Source organism: Thunnus thynnus, chromosome 9 (assembly GCF_963924715.1).
Source record: "Thunnus thynnus chromosome 9, fThuThy2.1, whole genome shotgun sequence".
NCBI classification, from domain to species: domain Eukaryota; kingdom Metazoa; phylum Chordata; class Actinopteri; order Scombriformes; family Scombridae; genus Thunnus; species Thunnus thynnus.
In genome coordinates this window covers 34,972,574-34,991,100 of record NC_089525.1, presented here as the reverse complement: position 1 = coordinate 34,991,100, position 18,527 = coordinate 34,972,574, and the positions used below count along the sequence as shown (strand labels likewise).

Genomic DNA, 18,527 nt, shown 5'->3' with positions numbered 1-18,527 from the left:
AACGGTTCTGTTCAATCAAATCAACATAAATCAACAAAAGTTCATCAAATGTTCTGAAATTACAGATTGTGAAAATGACATTTTGTTGATGAAATGTTTGTCAAACAAATGAAGCTGATAGTTGTAATTATTGTGGATTGATCTTTTATTTCATAGCACATAATCCTTTTGATGTGAGAGAACATGCTGTTTATCTTTGATTCAAACCAACTTCACTGTATGAAGACAAGCAGCTCTGTTCTCTGTCACAAACTGTTTCATCCAGTAAAACTGAAACAAGTTTCTTTAAAGTTCATGTGTCTGCATTGATATTAATGCTGCTAATATCCATATCAATCCAGACAGAAATGATCAGAACAATGTTCTTCCAGACACTATGTGTAGGATGTGAAAGTTGAGTTTGGCTCCATCTGGTGGGAGGATGAAGAACGACTGTGTGTCAGACAGAATGTTTGTCAGCCTCCAGATGTTGGAAATATTGCTGAAATACCTTCACAGTGTTTGTCTGTCTCTCTTTGTATTTTAATATCAGGATGTTTGTCTGTCTGTTCAATTCATTTGATTTCCATGAAAGCTGCAATCAGCTGCTGTTGTTCTACTATCAGTCCACTAGATGGCCTCGTGATGCACATGTGGAGGAATTTACAGCTGTGTTTCATGTCAATTACAAGTCAGTTTAACTCTGAGTGGCAGCAGGTGACTAATAATTTATATAGAACAGAACAGACTGAAGATGCTGGAAAATGATTCTTTGTGCAAATATATTCCAAATCTTTACATTTGATTCTTTTCAAGTAAAAACAGTTTTCAGTGTTTTCTGCTGTTTTTTCTTCTTGTAAGGATGGAAAACATTTATCAGTCTGGAGGTCTGAGACTGACCCATGGAGAACCTTCCTGACGCCAACATGCATCCATGAATGTTAAAAAATAAAGAGTCCTGATGTGAAACAGAGCTGAGGATAATTAGACCTGATCCAGACTGTGTTGGACCTGAACAGACCCAAACAGAGAGAGAACATCCACCCTGACAGCAGCATGATGCTCCATTAATTCACTGAGCAATGTTTGAGATCTTTGTCAGTAAATATCACAGAGCAGAACAAGCTGCACACTCAGATGTCTGTGATCCGCTCAACACATTTCTCAACAGATCTTACTCTTCTTTTACACATTTTAAACTGAATATATTGTGACTGTCTCTCTCAGGAGTAAACACTTGTCCATGCATCCAACTGGATTCTTCTTTTGGATTGTTTCCATGGTTACATATTCATTTTGCTCCATTGTTTGTTTGTAATACATTATTTTGGTGTATATATTCAGGGCTGTAGCCAGGATTTTAGAAATACCCACAATACAACATAAATAATATGTATCATTATTTAGATTTTATTCATGTAATTATACAATTATATTCTATATTTTATACATTTTATTAAACATGAAGGACTAAATGTTTCTAAATGTCCTCCACACTGCCAGGAATTAATCATGATGGAGAAATACAAAATCCATTTATAAGATATTTAAATAGTAAATTAAAATAATTAAATAGAAACATAGTAGATAGTAAAAAGTATTTGCAGATAGACTTTATTAACATCTTGAATCATAAAGCTGATGATGAGGATTTGTGTTTATCTATAGAAAAAATAGAGGAAATACAAAAGTGACTTGCAATTATACAAAATAATACAAAATAACAATAACGGCTATGGTGATAATAATAATACCAAAGTGGAATCAATTTATAGTGAATATTTAAATGAATATTTACACAGAAACTGAAACCAAAAACATAAAACCTCCTTTCAATACAAACTATTTTCAACAAATCCAGATGAATTAACCAAAGGAATAAACAGTGACACCTGCTGGCTTTAATCACACATGACAGCTGAGTGCTGATGATGCACAACTTATTTAGAAACAGTCAATGAACAACAGCTGTCAGACTGAATGTGAGCTAAACACATTAAACTGACACTTTAAACAGTCCTGAAACTGTCAAATACCTTCAATCTACTATATGAAATTAGATATGAATTAACATGCACACACACAAAAATAAATGGAGAAAACTAACATCAGCTACTGATCATCATGAACTTTATTCTCTACACAGGAACTAAATAAACACTCCAGAGAAAAACTAAATACTTCCTGTATGTCAGAAACACACAACAGCTCCTGGACTTCTCATCTCTAATGCTGTGTTCACATCATATGGGATGGATGGTAGAGGCGGGAAAGATTCCCATGTTTACAACTCGCCAGCGTTCATGTCACACAACAAATCAAGACGGCTGCATGATTACAAAGTTGGTGGAATGAGGCTCAAAAATACTGTTATTGACAATAATCCAGCATATCCAGTAAATATCAGAGGTTTCAGCTTTTCCACTTCATAATTACCACTTGAATGTTGACCTGAATTCTATTTACAAGTCAGAATCTCATAATTAGCATCATTCCAATATGATATGAACGCAGCATAAAAGCAGCCACACTCCAGCTGCTGAGCCTCAGCCTTCACCATTAGAGGTGTTCATTTAACCAGCCAATAGGAGGCCTGTTGTTCTGACCATCATTTGTCATGTGATCTCTAAATAAGTGAAGGAATCAGGTAACACAGTTACTATGAAACTACTAGAAGAACTACAACTAAACATTGTGAAGATCCCATTCCCATGATCCCATTACAGTTCAAGCCTTTCTAATACACTAACAGCAGAAAACAACAACAACTGGACTCAGTTTATCATTTGATTCATTTTACAAACAAACTGTCAATCATGTGGAAACCATGTTTACATTTACAAGCAGTGAGAGATCATGTTGGTACTAAATACCATCAGCTGTGTGTGATCCTGTACAGACTGAACTATCTGGTCAGCAGTGAGAAAGTTTCTCTAACAGGAGGAGACTCTTCCTCCTCCAGACCACACAGAGACACTGAGGAACCAGGACCAACTCTAAACCCAGCATACAGAGGCTGAGTGAATGTGGTGTTGAAGGTGTGGAGGTGGATCAGTGTGTCAGAGGAGACTCTGTAGAAGGACAGAGTGCCAGCAGGACAGTCCACATACACTGCTACTCTGTTAGAGACAGAGGAGGAGTAGGAGGAGGAGGAGATGGATGTTTTTCTCTTATTGTGCCAGACAGAGTAACCACCATCATCAGAGCAGAACAGACTCCAGGACTGATCATTCCATCCAAACAAACAGTCAACACTGTATCCTTTCCTTCTGATTCCTCTGTAAGTCACTGATATATTAACTCTTCCTCTCCACTCGACCTCCCAGTAACAGCGACCAGTCAGATCATTTCTGCACAGCAGCTGTCCCCAGTAATCAAATCTGTCTGGATGATCAGGATATGACTGATCCTCCTTCAGATGTGTCACCTTCCTGTTGTTGTCAGACAGTTTGAGGAATGTGTGTGCTGTGTTTGGATCCAGTGTGAGTTGACAGAAATCTGATGGAGAGAACGAGACACAATACAGCTGCAGTTATTGATCTATCATCTGTTTGATGATGACATCATCTTCATCCTCAGTAGGATGTGAATGAGTGATGTCACAGTTTGAAGTTTGCTTTGTTTTCATGAATGAAATGAAAAACACACTTACACTTCCTCAGACCTGGTGTCAACCATCGGACTCCAGCAGGCTGCAGCCTGAAAGGAGGAGGGGGGTCAGAGCAGCACGTTCTCTTTCAGCATGCAAACATGGACATGACATCACTCTAGAAAAAGCAGCTCTGATCCTCATCACACTGAGCTGCTTTGCTGTTGCTAGGCAACACAACCGTCCATCACATCACATGATGACTATCAACAGCAGCTACATTCAGCCAATCAGAAACAGGCGTCTCAAAGTCAAATCATGTCAACAATGAGACTTTTTCTTGTCATACTCAGCAGTTTGTATTGTGGACAGATGACAGGACTGTTTAAACTGATTCACACTAACATGAAAATGATAAACCGCCTGTTTCTGTTTGTCTTTCCTCAACAATCTTTGGACGACCGACAAGTTATTTACTCTCACACAGGTGGAACATTCCTGCATGATGGTTACAGCTGACAATCAGCTGCAGTCTCAAGAGTTTGAGGTGAGTTCACTGCAGCTTCCTGTTTTTCATTTAGTTGATCGCTGCAGGTATTTAATAATCCTTCCACTGTAGCTCAACCAGGAAACACTGTCAATAAACATTCATTAATATTAGATCCTAACTGGTCCTGTTGGCGTGTCTGGAGATTTAAATAATCAATGATATTAAGCTGATTTCCACTTTTTCTGTCCCTGTACAGTGTTTATCTGTTGAGCTGCGGTAGAAGGATCAGAACAAAATGAGGGAATTTGGCACTAAAACGACTGTAACGTTGAAAGATTTCTGCTTGAGTTTATTAAATACTTGCAGGGATCATCTGCATTAAGAGAGACGCTGTGCACATTTAGGTACGAAACACAGCAGTGACTTTATTATTTAAATCTCCAGATGATGTTTCTTCACATGAAAAACAGCAACAAAATAATGTTTTATGTATATTTGTTCATCCTGTTATCAAACGAGTTGAACAGATGTTTGGACAGAAGAACACGGACCCACAGCCTGGATCAACCAGAACAACTTTAAAGCACAAACAAGTCGACATTTCAAGGTGTTAACTGAGTTGTGTGGTGGTTGTTAAGCTGTTATATTCACAAGATAATAATAGATCATCATCTGCATATTAACCAGAACACAGAAGTCTGTCTTACAAGAAAAAGGGATATGAGACGTTTTTAGTCAGATGATGTTTTTAATTCATCATGTTTGAAACTTCAGAATGATGATATGTACAGTAGTAACATGTTCTGTTTATCTTTCATACATTTAACTTTTATTTTCATACTATAATTGGGATTCAGGAGGGTGAGTGTGAGCAATAATTCTCAATGTGATAATGTTTCAGTTTTGTGACAGTAGCCTATTTTCCTTTTTTAAATTCTATTCTGACCTTAGTAATGACGTGATATTTTTCACTGTGTTGTACACGTTTATATAACCTGCATGAAACAACACGGTAAGAACTACCGGGGGAAGTATGTAAGATGTGTTTTTTGTCGTCCGTCTTCAGAACATTGTAGTTTCACCACAGCAGACCCACGTCAATAACATCCGCCGTCACATGATGACGTAGCCCTGTGTGAGTGCAGTCAGACTCTCTCAGCACCGCGGTTGTCTTTTCCTAAGTCCTCATGAATTCTCCTTCACATCTTTCTCATGACCTCATGACGTTTTCCATCGAGGTCGAGGAAAAGTGTTTATGAAAAGACGATAGGAGGGACTTTTCCACCGCAGCCCTCGGATACGTCTCAAGTCTCTTATTTGATCGCTCCTCGCCTGAACCGGAAGTTGTTCCTGATGCGCCATTTTGACGAGCGTCCCAAGTCTCTTATTTCTGCTCCGAGGAGCGAGGAGGAAACATGAGAGCAGCCTTCACAGAAGTCTTTTACCAGGCAACACACCCCCTTATTGGATATCAGTTATTGATTGGACGCTGCAGCTGATCAGACTGATCTGATACATCACTGCAGTTTCATACCGAAGTGGAGACAGATTACAGATTAAATTTAAGTGTTTCACTCCCAAGTTTTATGCTTTACTTGTTTTCTGATTCATCATCTAGTTAAAAATCTGTTCATTGTCTGTCTGATCAACAAAAGAACCATAAACAACTTTCTTCATTTATTAGAAAGATGCTTTTTCATGATGTTATTAAAGTGTTTCTTGCTGACAGACAGACTCTTCCTGACTTTAATTTGATCCATAATAACAGTTAAACACATTTATATTTTACATCATTTATTGTCATTTACATTCAGTCACAGGTGAGGCTGAAAATTCCTGAGTTTGATATGAGTTACATCATTTCCATTTTCCCTGAAACATTTAGCCAAATACATATTTTCCAGTGTTCAGGAGACACTCTGATCATATTCTGGGTTATTAAATAATGAATTCACTTTCAGGATTATCAAAAAACGGACGTCGCTTCATGTGACGCTTCAGAGGAAAAGATGCCTCATGTCTCTAAAAACACATTTCCTCATTTCCTCTCCTCGCTTGGTTTCCTTGCGTCTCTCCTGCATCCTCGGTGGGAGGGACTAAAAGCAAGTGAGGGAAACGCAATTTAAGAGACTTGGGATGCAGCCCTCCACTCTGGCGGTTGGACCATCGCCATTTTGGATTTTTGGAGCCAGAAGTGACCACAAAGAACTTACATTGATCAATAAAAGTGCTTCTTTACTCTTAGGTGACCATATCTGGACGAGAGGCTGGAGCTGACCATAGCGCTAGCTGCTAGCTTGGTTAGCACGATGCATTTACAATCTATGGTTAACAGTGATAATGCTAATGCTAATGCTAATTTCTGCTAGTGAAAAACAGGCCTAAAACCATTAAAACTAAATGTATTCACCAACTGAACATCCGACTCTTTAGAGGATCTTTTATCACAACCAAACGCTGAACGTTACGTTACATAATCAATCAATTATCGTCTATTTTACTGGCTATTAGAGATAATGCAGGTTTAGTAGTAATAATAATGATAATAATAATAATAATAATAATAATAATAATAATAATAATAATAATAATAATAATAACTTTATATGTATAGCACCTTTCATACATAAAAATGCTTTAAAGTGCTTTACAGTAAAAGAAATTACCATCAAATGTTTCACATCAAGAAAGACATAAATGGCATAAAATGAACATAAAAACATGTAAATGTACATAAGAGGGAAAATAAAACATTTGATATAAGATAAAGTGAAAATGAACACATAATAAAATAAGATAAAAATAAATTAGAGTAAAATAAAATGAATAAGATTATAGTTAGTTTAAGTTAAAACAGAATACATAACATTTATAAAATCAAGTAAAATTCAACATTTTAAAGAAGTGCAGTAGAGCATAAGTGTGAAGCTGATTGAGACAAAAGCTAGTTAAAGTCTAAAGTGAAGAAATAAGTTTTTAGTTTTCTTTTAAAAATATCTAGCGAGCTGCTTCTCTGATATCTATCGGTAGTGTTTCCATAGTTTGGGGCGTAATTGACAAAGGCTGCATCCCTGATTTTCTTTCAGCTGTTGCTGGAATCTGCAATAAACCAGCAGCAGATGATCTCAGTGTTCTTGAAGGCAGATAGTGAACAAGGGAGTTAGCAATATAGCTTGGTCCCAGCACATTAAGGGCTTTGTATGCAAGGAGGAGGACCTTACAGTCAATTCTAAATGTTACAGGAAGTCAGTGCAGAGCAGCTAAAACTGGACTAATGTGTTCTCTCCTCTTGGTTCTGGTCGAGCTGCAGAGTTTTAAATGAGCTGAAGTCTCTCAGTGGTTTTTTTGGGAGGCCAGTAAAAAGTGCAGTTTTTCTGCATCTCTTTGATTTATAAATGGTCGTATTTTAACTGTTTCTAAGGTGGAAAAAAGATGTTTTCATCACCTTGTTAATGTTACCAGGGGGGCTGGGGGGAGGATTTTTTTTGGCCCCAAAATATCTGTTTGTCATGAATTTTTAGAGTAGCAATGGGTGTGAAATCAACAGAATAGATCTGTCTCTTCATGGTTTGTAATAGGCACAGATCTACTATGACTTAAATGCACTTACAACAGGCACAGATCAAGCAAAGGTGCTGAAGTCAATGTTATCTCCTCTCTCTTAGATAAGTTGCAGGTCCTAAGTAGGTAATTGATACACAGACTGATGTTTGATGTGTGAACCTCTAAAATTAAAAATGTATGAGTAATAGGCCTATGTCATGAAATTCAGTATTAATTTGAAGTGAAAGCTTAAACAACTCCCACTCGCTTTCTTCTTGATCACTAACCTCCTTCAGCCCTGTCAGTCTCCTCATCTTCCTCCTCTTCCTCTCCTCGCCTGTTTTCAGTAACATGTTATTTTATTAAACTCAGAGTAACAAGAACTCAAGGCTTAATGAGTGATTGACCAGTTTAAATTTGTATTTGTCTGAACTGGCAAAATCTTCTGACCTGACCCGCCTTTTTGAAGAAATGTTGTTTATCCATCTACATGTTGAGGATTTGAGGGACATAAAATTGCATTATGATCAACACAATGTGACCTTTTCACTGACATTAACTGATTATAAACAATGATCTCTGCCTACTGATATGGTTGTTTTGAAATACTTCAGAGGCATATAAAAGCAAAGAATGTAAAGAGCTGTCAGTAACATTATTTATGTCTCTTTCACTCGTTCACACTTTGGCTTTGGATTTTTTTTTTTCCTTTTCTTTATTTCTCATGCAGATTACCATCTAACTGACAGTTGTAATGAAATGGCAGCTTCACTATTTACTGTAGCTGCTTCAAAATACAGTAAAGCTGTTTCAAACGCTTGTTCCGCTCCTGACTCATTTTAAGATGAGAGAGCGTGAGAGTGTGTGTGTGTGTGTGTGTGTGTATGTGTGTGTGTGTGTGTGTGTGTGTGTGTGTGTGAGAGAGAGAGAGAGAGAGAGAGAGAAAGAGAGAGAGAGAGAGAGAGAGAGAGAGAGAGAGAGAAGCAGTGGTCAAGCGAGCTAGAGAGTGGATGAGGAGAGCGAGCAGTGGTAGCTAGAAATGACAGGAATGACAGGAAAAAAACGTTGGAGTGAGGTAAAAAATATAAATAGAGTTACCGTAATTTTATTCCCCCCATGTTTTCATGTATGAAAAGACCCAAAATTAACACTGTAAACGGACTACTTGATTACTATAAGGGAATTATTTAAACAGCAGTTGTATAGGAATGATTCTGTCCTGAGCTTTTTCATCCATATAAGGGGTTGATCACTGTGACTATATAAGCGGTTTCCACTGTATAAAGTTAGTGTTAACGTATATAGCCTATCCTCTTGTTTTTTCCTCACATAAACCTAAAGTTAGCAAATGTTAAGCAAGAAACAAACGAGTAACAACTTGATAGGTCGCTACACTGACCATCATTTGCCACAAATTCATATTGGAGCTTGTTATCTTCACTCTGTAACTACTTACTATTCCACTCTGTATTTTATGTTTATCTTGGTAAAATTTTAGCCTACCGTTACAGTCTCTACTGGGGGCTCTGAGTGAGGAGCACAGCCAATGGAAATGCTGGATTAGAGCAGCAGCAGCCTCTCCCAGGTCCTAGTGCCTGGTGCTTTAGGTATATTGTGAATTTGGAGACGCAATGGCACAATTTGATCGACTTTAATGAAAAATGAATGAAGAAAAAACTATTGATTTAAATTAATAATGTACATTTATTTTGGGGGGGCTAAAGAAGATTTTAGGGGGGCTAAAGCTAAGCTAGGATAATATGTTGTCTTTTGCCGGTCGGAGAAGCTTTGTATGCTAGGCTAGGTTAGACTAGCAGCTGAGTCTGTGGTAGGGCTGTGTCTGTGTCCCAAAAGTAAACTTTTGTTCCATTCCGCAGTTCCACTATAAATGTTTTCTTTAGCATCAGTGTAAGTAGTAATAGCTCTTTTTGGAATAATACTTAGGAAGTTACGAACTGCAAAAAGAAAGTAAAAAACATTAAACATTTTGTGTAGCCAATGTTGCGTTAACGTTACAGTGCATCAGCTGAGTCACATCACAGTGATCTCTTGAGCCTCACAGCCTGTCTGACAGGCCATGACAGGCTGCTATGATTATGCTGAGTGTGCCAGCTTGAGATTTAGATGGCACATCCAGGTATACCAGTGGCTATGCGGGTGGTGAACATCACTCTGAATTTAAAGTTGCATTTATCGTTATAAACACTGGAGACAGCTGCAGAAACTGCTCCACTCACTGTAAAAATAACTTTACTGATCTTATAATACATCCATGGTGCTCACAGCTGCTTTTAACTGTTGCTGAACATATAAACAGATGAGACGCAGCAGGTTAATGTGAATGATACACATTCAGAGTGTTTCAGAGTCAGTTTAACTCTAAATATCAAGGGGAACAAATCAGCTTTCTTTCAGCTTCTGAGGGAATCTGACGTCAAGTCGATTACAAATATTGGGGGGGCAAATTTCCATGTTTCATATGGTTGGTTTAAATATCATAACACAATTATAAATTATGAAATTAAGACTGTGTAACATGTTAGTATACTGTACAGAAAATATAACAGAGTGCAGTGACTCATTCCCAAACTGGATCACCGCATTTCTCTGCATGGTCGCCATTTTGTATGGACTACCCTACAGAAAGAGATTACCTTGCAAGGCTGCTTGATTTGCGAGATCACAACATCACAAAATCATGCAAGAATCCATCTTGTCAAGCTTCAAGTTATCAACATTGCAAATCAAGTTGCCTCGCAAGGTAAGACAGCAACAGACAGTGATAGACAGTGATAGGTGGATGGTTCATCCAATAACCTGCCAAGTATTTTGTGCCTGTCCTTTTTCCAAACAGTTTCCAAGGACGATTTTTCAGATAGTTCTGTGTAACAAACCATCTGGCACGTCAGGTTAACATAGGGACAGACAGACACTGCATCTGGACTGCTCACATGTGCCACCTGGTGGTTGTTGGTGCACACTGCAGCTACTCCTGGACAAATTATTTCATTTTCACCCCTTCACTGCAGCCACGGCATTACTGTGGTACATCAATTGAAATAAGTGACATCTGTACCTGAGAGTGTCCACCTGTCTGTCCATACCTGAGAGTGTCCAGTCTCCAGTGTGGATCCTCCAGTCCAGCAGACAGCAGCTTCTCTCCTGAATCTCCTGGATGATTGTAGCTCAGATCAAGCTCTCTCAGATGGGAGGGGTTGGAGCTCAAAGCTGAGGCCAGAGAAGCACAGCCTTCCTCTGTGATCAGACATCCTGACAGCCTGCAGACACACAAAACAACAACACAAATCACATGATCTGAGATCACTGCAGGACTGGAGGGTAGTGTGTTTATTACTGTCATCACCGATGTGTTTGTGTAATCTTCAAAGTGAAATTTAATACTTTCGATCCCTACTTCTCAATTCAAATGGATAACCACTGTAACGATTTCATTGTGAGGCAGTTCCAGGTTCCTGTAACCTTAGTAAACATGTCACTGACTTCTAACTCTTCATTGCATGACAATAGGTCTAAATAAAAGAATAGTAAAAGAAGAAGCAGCCACAGTGAACTGTGAATCACAGAAGTAAAGGACTCCTTCTCAGATGCTCACAGTCGAATACAGAACAGGAATCCTAACTAATGTGGCATATAAGGACTGAATATTGTGGAAATAGAAGTAAAAACTAACAGTAAGGAAACATTTCTGACTCCTTCATTCAGTTTCGGTAATCATCCAGAGTTAGAAGCTTGTTCGAAAGAAAAGAAGAATTAAATGGTGGTTAACCATATAACAGCTGGGGTGCACTGTCATATCACCATGGTGAGTTAAAATCACTAACATCCCAGCACAGATACTGCTCTGAAATTAAAAGAAACTACAACTGTGAACAAGAACTGTTCACTGACTGTATGTGTTTTCTTTGGGCCAGATACACAGTTCTTCATTCAGTTATTGAATCTTAAAACTCCTCTCTGATATTTCAGATTCCAAAAGCAGAGACAAAACAAAACTAATGAAAATATGTTAATAGAAAGTTATGCACAGGGTCTAAACACACAACTGCTCTGAAAATAATTTGAGTATAGAAAATGTCCAGGTGTTCATCAACTCGTATATATCACAGTTTAAATGGTGATCAGTTGAACGTGTTGATGAATCCTGACCTGAGAGTTTCCAGTGTACAGTTTTGACTCTCCAGTCCAGCAGACAACAGTTTCAGCCCGGAATCCTGCAGGTTGTTGTTACTCAAGATCTAGCTCTCTCAGATTAGAGGACTGGGAGCTGAGAGCTGAGGACAGAGCTGCACAGCTTCTCTCTGAAAGTTTACAGCCACTCAGTCTGAAGAGACAAACGAAAAATACTCAATAAATCATCATCATCATGATGATTTTTCCATCCTCTTTAAAAGATCTGTTTAAAAATATTTTCAATAAATCCAACTGTCTGTGTACTTACAGAGCTATGTTGGAGGCTTTGACAACTGGCAGCAGCCTCAGAAGAGCCTCCTCTGAAGCAGAGTATTTCTTCAGGTCAAACACGTCCAGATCTTTTTCTGATGACAGCAAGATGAAGCCCAGAGCTGAACACTGAGCAGGAGACAGTTTACCTGTAGAGAGACTTCCTGAACTCAGGTACTGTTGGATCTCCTCCACTAGAGAATCATTCAGTTCATTCAGACAGTGGAACAGATTGATGCTTCTCTCTGCAGACAGATTTTCACTGATCTTCATCTTGATGTACTTGACTGTTCCCTGATTGGTCTGTGAGCTACTTCCTGTCTGTTTCAGCAGACCTCGGAGGAGTTTCTGATTGTTCTCCAGTGAAAGACCCAGGAGGAAGCGGAGGAACAAGTCCAGGTGTCCATTTGGACTCTGTAAGGCCTCGTCCACAGCACTCTGGTAGAAACATGTTGATTTGCCTCCGAACACTTCAGACCACCAGGATGTTGTTTGTTTTTTTAACAGCAGATTGACTCCAGAGTTGATGAATGTCAGATGGACATGAAGAGCAGCCAGAAACTCCTGAACACTCAGATGGATGAAGCAGAATACCTTGTCCTGGTACAGCCCTCTCTCTTCTTTAAAGACCTGTGTGAACACTCCTGAGTACACTGAGGCTGCTCTGATATCGATGCCACACTCTGTCAGATCTGATTCATAGAAGATCAGGTTGCCTTTCTGCAGCTGCTCAAAAGCCAGTTTTCCCAGAGACTCAATCATCTTCCTGCTCTCTGGACTCCAGTGTGGATCTGTCTCAGCTCCTCCATCATACTTGACATTCTTCAGTTTGGACTGGACCACCAGGAAGTGGATGTACATCTCAGTCAGGGTCTTTGGCAGCTCTCCTCCCTCTCTGCTCTTCAACACATTCTCCAGAACTGTAGCAGTGATCCAGCAGAAGACTGGCATGTGGCACATGATGTGGAGGCTTCGTGATGTCTTGATGTGGGAGATGATTGTGCTGGCCTGCTTCTCATCTCTGAATCTCTTCCTGAAGTACTCCTCCTTCTGTGGGTCAGTGAACCCTCTGACCTCTGTCACCATGTCGACACACTCAGGAGGGATCTGATTGGCTGCTGCAGGTCGTGTGGTTATCCAGAGGCGAGCAGAGGGAAGCAGTTTCCCCCTGATGAGGTTTGTCAGCAGCACATCTACTGAGGTGGACACTGTGACATCAGTCAGGATCTCATTGTTGTGGAAGTCCAGAGGAAGTCGACACTCATCCAGACCGTCAAAGATGAACACAACCTGGAATTCTTCAAACATGCAGATTCCTGCTTCTTTGGTTTCAGTAAAGAAGTAATGAACAAGTTCCACCAAGCTGTACTTTTTCTCTTTCAGCACATTCAGCTCTCTGAAAGTGAATGGAAATGTGAAGTGTATGTCCTGGTTGGCTTTGTCTTCAGCCCAGTCCAGAGTGAACTTCTGTGTTAAGACTGTTTTCCCAATGCCAGCCACTCCCTTTGTCATCTGCGTTCTGATTGGTTCATCTCTTCCAGGTGGGGCTTTAAAGATGTCATCTCGTCTGATTGTTGTTTCTGGTCTGTCTGTTTTCCTGTATGCTGTTTCAATCTGTCTGACCTCATGTTCATCATTGACCTCTGCAGTCCCTCCCTCTGTGATGTAGAGCTCTGTGTAGATCTGATTCAGAAGGGTTGGGTTTCCTGCTTTAGCAATCCCCTCAAACACACACTGGAACTTCTTCTTCAGGTTAGACTTGAGTTTATGTTGACACCTGCCAGCAAGAGTCCCTGAATGAACACACACAAAACAGGATCAATATATGAAGTATAAAGTAATAGTAAAATATTTCAACGTTTAATTAAACATCAACCGTATTTTCCTCCATCAGTAAATGTCTCATTTATTCAGCATGTTAAATCTTTATATAAATCCTCTTACTGCTCTGCAGACGGTCAGCCAGCTCCTCCTGCTTCATTCTCCTCAGGAAGTGCAGTGTGATCTTCAGAAATGCCTCTCTGCTGCTCCTCCTCTGCTCTTCCTCCTCACCGTCCAACACCTCCTCATCCTTCCTCTGACTCTCTAGGCATTCTGGGTAATCTGGACTCAGAACCATCTGCATCTTCTTCAGTTCGTTCTTCACAAAAGTGACGATGTTCTCTTCCAGCAGCTGGAACAGAATACTACATGAATGACACAATCAAACTGAAATCATAAGGCAAACATCAGATCCATGTTGGACAGACTGACAATCCACTGGTCTACAAAGTGCAGCATGGAGATGATTCTGAACAGAATAGATGTAAAAGTAGTTGTTGTACATGTACAGACCATAAATATGGAGTCCAGGTGTGTTAGATGCTGCTGGGCAGACTGATCACTGGGAACCTCTGAGCTCTCCTGGTCCACTCTGTGGAGGAATCATGAAGAATGAGCTCACATTATGTCTGTCCACACAGAGACAAACACAAGCTAAAGGTCCATCAAGTGATATTTGGATGTGAACAGAGAATCAGATGACTCCCTGTAGTGGTAAAGCTTTACTAGTCCTGCTGATCTCACTGAGAATCAACAGCTCAGTCTGTTTGTAGCTTTCAGCTCAGTGTTTTGCTTCATCAGTCAGTTTGGTTTAGTTCCAACAGCTCTGATCAACCCTCCATACAGCTCTCCCTCCCTCACTGTACACTGCTGAAGTGCCCTGGAGCAAGGCAGCTACAACCTCCAGCTGATCCAGTGGAGCTGCTCAGTGTCTGCTTGTATCAGACTGGTTGAACTGGGCAACTCCCAGAATTAAAAAGACATTCGGGTTTGTGTACGTGAGAAAGTAGGCAGGTGTCATGTCTGAGGTTTTTGAATGTCTTGTGTTTGAGCAGGTTGAGGAGTATTTAGTCAGACACAGTTTGTTGTATGAGCTTCAGTCTGGCTTTACAGCAGCAGACTCTACTGACACCTGTCTTATTCATTGGTTTGATTTTATTAGACAAAACCTTGGTGGAGGAAATTATGCTGACTTGCAGAAATCATTCTATACTGTTGTCAAAGCTACAGTTACATGGCGTTTGGACATACTGCTGTAAAATGGTTTATTTCTTACATGACAGGAAGAACTCAAGTCTGTGATGTTGAAGTGGTTCTATCAGAACCTCTGGATTTTACATGTGTGGTGCTGCAAGGTTCTATTTTAGGGCCTCTTTTATTTCTTATGTATATAAATTATACGACAGCTGCTGTGACATGCAAGCTACTGCTGTATGCTGATGATTCTGCATTACTGGTATCTGGGAATGATGTCAGTGAAATTCAGAACTCTTAGTAATGAATCAGAAAGTGTGAGAGAGTGGCTGATAGATAACAAGCTTTCAATACATTTGGGTAAAACCCAGTCAATCCTGTTTGGAACAAAGACATTGTCAAGAACTAATACATTGAAAATCTTTTGTAAAGGAACTGAAATTTTATAATAAATAATATGATATAAATAAATTTAAAAAAATGTTGTCTCATATTTAGGAATAATATTGGAGACACTGTCCTGTGAATCTGTTGTTGTTAAAATATTATCTAAGAGTGGCAGCAAACTTAAGTCCTGTTCTGATTGGTTCAGTTTTTTGACATTTAAATTTAGGAACAAACTGCAGGTGATGCAAAATAATATTATTCAGTATTTATTAGATGTATCCTCTTTAACTCATGTTGGTGATGAATTCAGAAGTGTAGGACTGCTGCCAGTACAGCTCAGAGTAGAACAACAGAAGCTGCATCATATGTTCAACATTATCAATGGGTTTGCTCCTCAATACTTCACAGATAACAATGGAACATAGTCAGCATGGCTATAACACCAGGGCCAGTGTGTGTTCATATAAAGTCCCTCCAGTGAATAATGTAGCCAGAAGTTCCTTTTTTTAAGCTGCTGCCATGTTGTGGAACAGCCTCCTGTTACACATCCAGCTGTTAAAAATGAGAGGAGCTTATAGAAGTCAGGTCAGGACTTATTTATGGAACATGTTCACAGACTGAACATGTGATCTGTTATCTCCATATTTAAATGATAATCACGTCTCCTCCCTCTCTATGACGGCCGGCTTTTCACTGACGTGGTCAGACAACACGTCATACAAACCAGTTCTTTTCTAGCATAACCTGACGTTTACTGTCAGTCACAGCTTACATCTGATCAGTAGATGGATGTCCTTCTTTAAAATGAATTAAACGTTCATTTGAACAGTCACTCTTAAAGGACAGACAGCTGGGTTCAGGTCCAGGAGGGTCTGGTCTCGGCTGCTGGATCCTGAAACAACAACAGCTTTGATAAATGTGCATGTTGGATAGAAATGAAAAGTCTGTTCAGTCTTTGCAGCTTTACATTCTTACCTTCCATCAGCAGGTTGTCCAGATTTAAAATATATTCCTTTATCCATGGACCAGTCACTCTTCATGGAAACACAGCTGTGTCCAGGTCCAGGTCCAGGTCCAGGTCCAGGTCCAGGTCCAGCAGTGTCTGGTCTGTGCTGCTTCTTTGTTCTTCAACACAACACACACAGAGCTCTGAGTGTGAATAATGATGGTGGAGTGATGTGAGTGGAGAACAGTAATGGACAGTTAGAGATCCTCATCTCACCTCTGAGCTTTGGTCTGGCTGTCATGTTCCCCACACAGAGAGCTTTTAGAGGGAGGGACTCCCTCCTCTCTGTCCTCACACTGATCCATAGCAGAGAAACACCTTCACACAAACACAACAACACATTATTTCTCATCATTCCTCTCAGTCACGTGACAAACACACAGAGCTCTGACTGGAGGAAAGCAGCTCATCCACTTCAATACTAAATACACTCATCTGACAGTTTCCATGTTGTTGGCACTTTGAGCTGCAGTGTCATATCTAACAAATCACTTTCACAATGCTCACAATAGGCCTCATGCAAGAAGCACTCGAACCAACAGATTTCTTCTTAAGTGACACGTACGAGTGATTTAAGAGAATTTGTGGCTTCACCAATTGTCTGAGACTTCTCTCTGAGGTACGAATGAAATTGACGAGTTCAGAGCTGTCGTACGAGTCCTGAACAGACGGTCTGACTTTCTTCACAGTTTAAATATGATACAGAAACCAAGTGAAAATAAAATATAAAGGTTTATATATTACAGAAGTTTAGGAGAAGAGAATGAAAATGTTTTTGCAGGAAGCTTTTGGATGGTTTGAAGACTAGAGGGAAACACTTCATGTTACTGTTTCTTTGGCTTTCTTTGGGGATCAGATCACTTTTCACTTCTATTTGACAGACTTTGAAAAGCTCTTCAACATTTGAAATGTTCCTCTTTTTCAGAGTCTACTATATCCAGTCAGAACATGCAGCGGCAGCTCGTCCAATAATCCAAAATCAATCATGTTACCTGGACAGATGCTGCTGAATTCACATCCACATCAGCTCACAGAGACTTTCTACCTTCATCTGTAGAGGAAACACAGAGAGAACAAAAGAGTCTGATCTGATCTTTGATGTTCACAAGTTGGCGTGATTGTTCTTCATGTTCACATTGACCACATCTATTGACATTATATAAACTGCAGAAAGTCGAAAAAGTATTCCAGCGCACACCAGGATAGACACTATTTTATTAGGGGATTACATTATAAAACAAAAGGAGTGAACTACACGTTTTGCACGTCGCTTCATCAGATTCGCTCTGTGCTTGATTGCTATCAGGTGTGTCTTTAAATAGTCAGGTGCTGATCAACAGAGGATCCAAGTGGTTCACACACAGCATCTCATTTTCTAATACAAATGCACAAAAAAGTAAACAACAAGCAACAGTAACTAGGATTACACCTTACAAAATCAGATATAAATATACATTTCCATAAGACTCATATCCACAAGATAATGAGATGCAGTTAAGGTCAGAGCACAAAATGCACAATAAGGCTATCCCATCTCTAATATTACAGAGGATGAGTACATCCATGCACACCTTAACATAAAATACCATATATCATAGAGTACAAAATACACAAACCTACTCATATGAGATACATATCAAAATACATAGAGAAAAGTAGAAGAAAATATATATATTAGAGAAATATAAGTACTGTATAAAATATGTAATACATTTCATAATAATCGTTTCATCATAACACATCTCAAAAATAGGAGGAGGTGAATACTATTACAGACTAGATATACCTGTCTTAATGGGGGAGGGAAGCATTGTGCCAGGAGGGTTTTTAGTGGCTCAACTTTACCTACATACAAGGTCACCTATAGGCACCGAGAAATAATGTAGGTTAAACAAACAAGCACAAGTTACAGAAATGGACTCAAGTCTAATGCTTTAATACAAACTGACTTCACTTAATGACAGAGACAATAAATAATAAATGTTGGCGCCCTCTGAAAATTGTCTGTGCATTATAGCACACAAACTTTAAATGGTTCATATCTTCTTTATTTTTTG

At 39.4% G+C, this 18,527-nt stretch overlaps 1 protein-coding gene across 1 annotated transcript; it reads right to left on the bottom strand.

Annotated features, from left to right (window-relative positions):
• Positions 1–2,092: 2,092 nt before the first annotated feature.
• Positions 2,093–17,541, bottom strand: LOC137188667 (NLR family CARD domain-containing protein 3-like). The gene is given in 11 exon segments (XM_067598276.1): positions 2,093–3,477; positions 3,632–3,678; positions 10,706–10,879; positions 11,769–11,854; positions 11,856–11,943; positions 12,061–13,855; positions 14,007–14,235; positions 14,397–14,475; positions 16,237–16,356; positions 16,687–16,788; positions 17,463–17,541. Coding segments are annotated over 10 exon segments (3,300 nt in total). The 5' UTR covers positions 16,776–16,788; positions 17,463–17,541; the 3' UTR covers positions 2,093–2,884.
• Between the last annotated feature and the right edge of the window lie 986 nt (positions 17,542–18,527).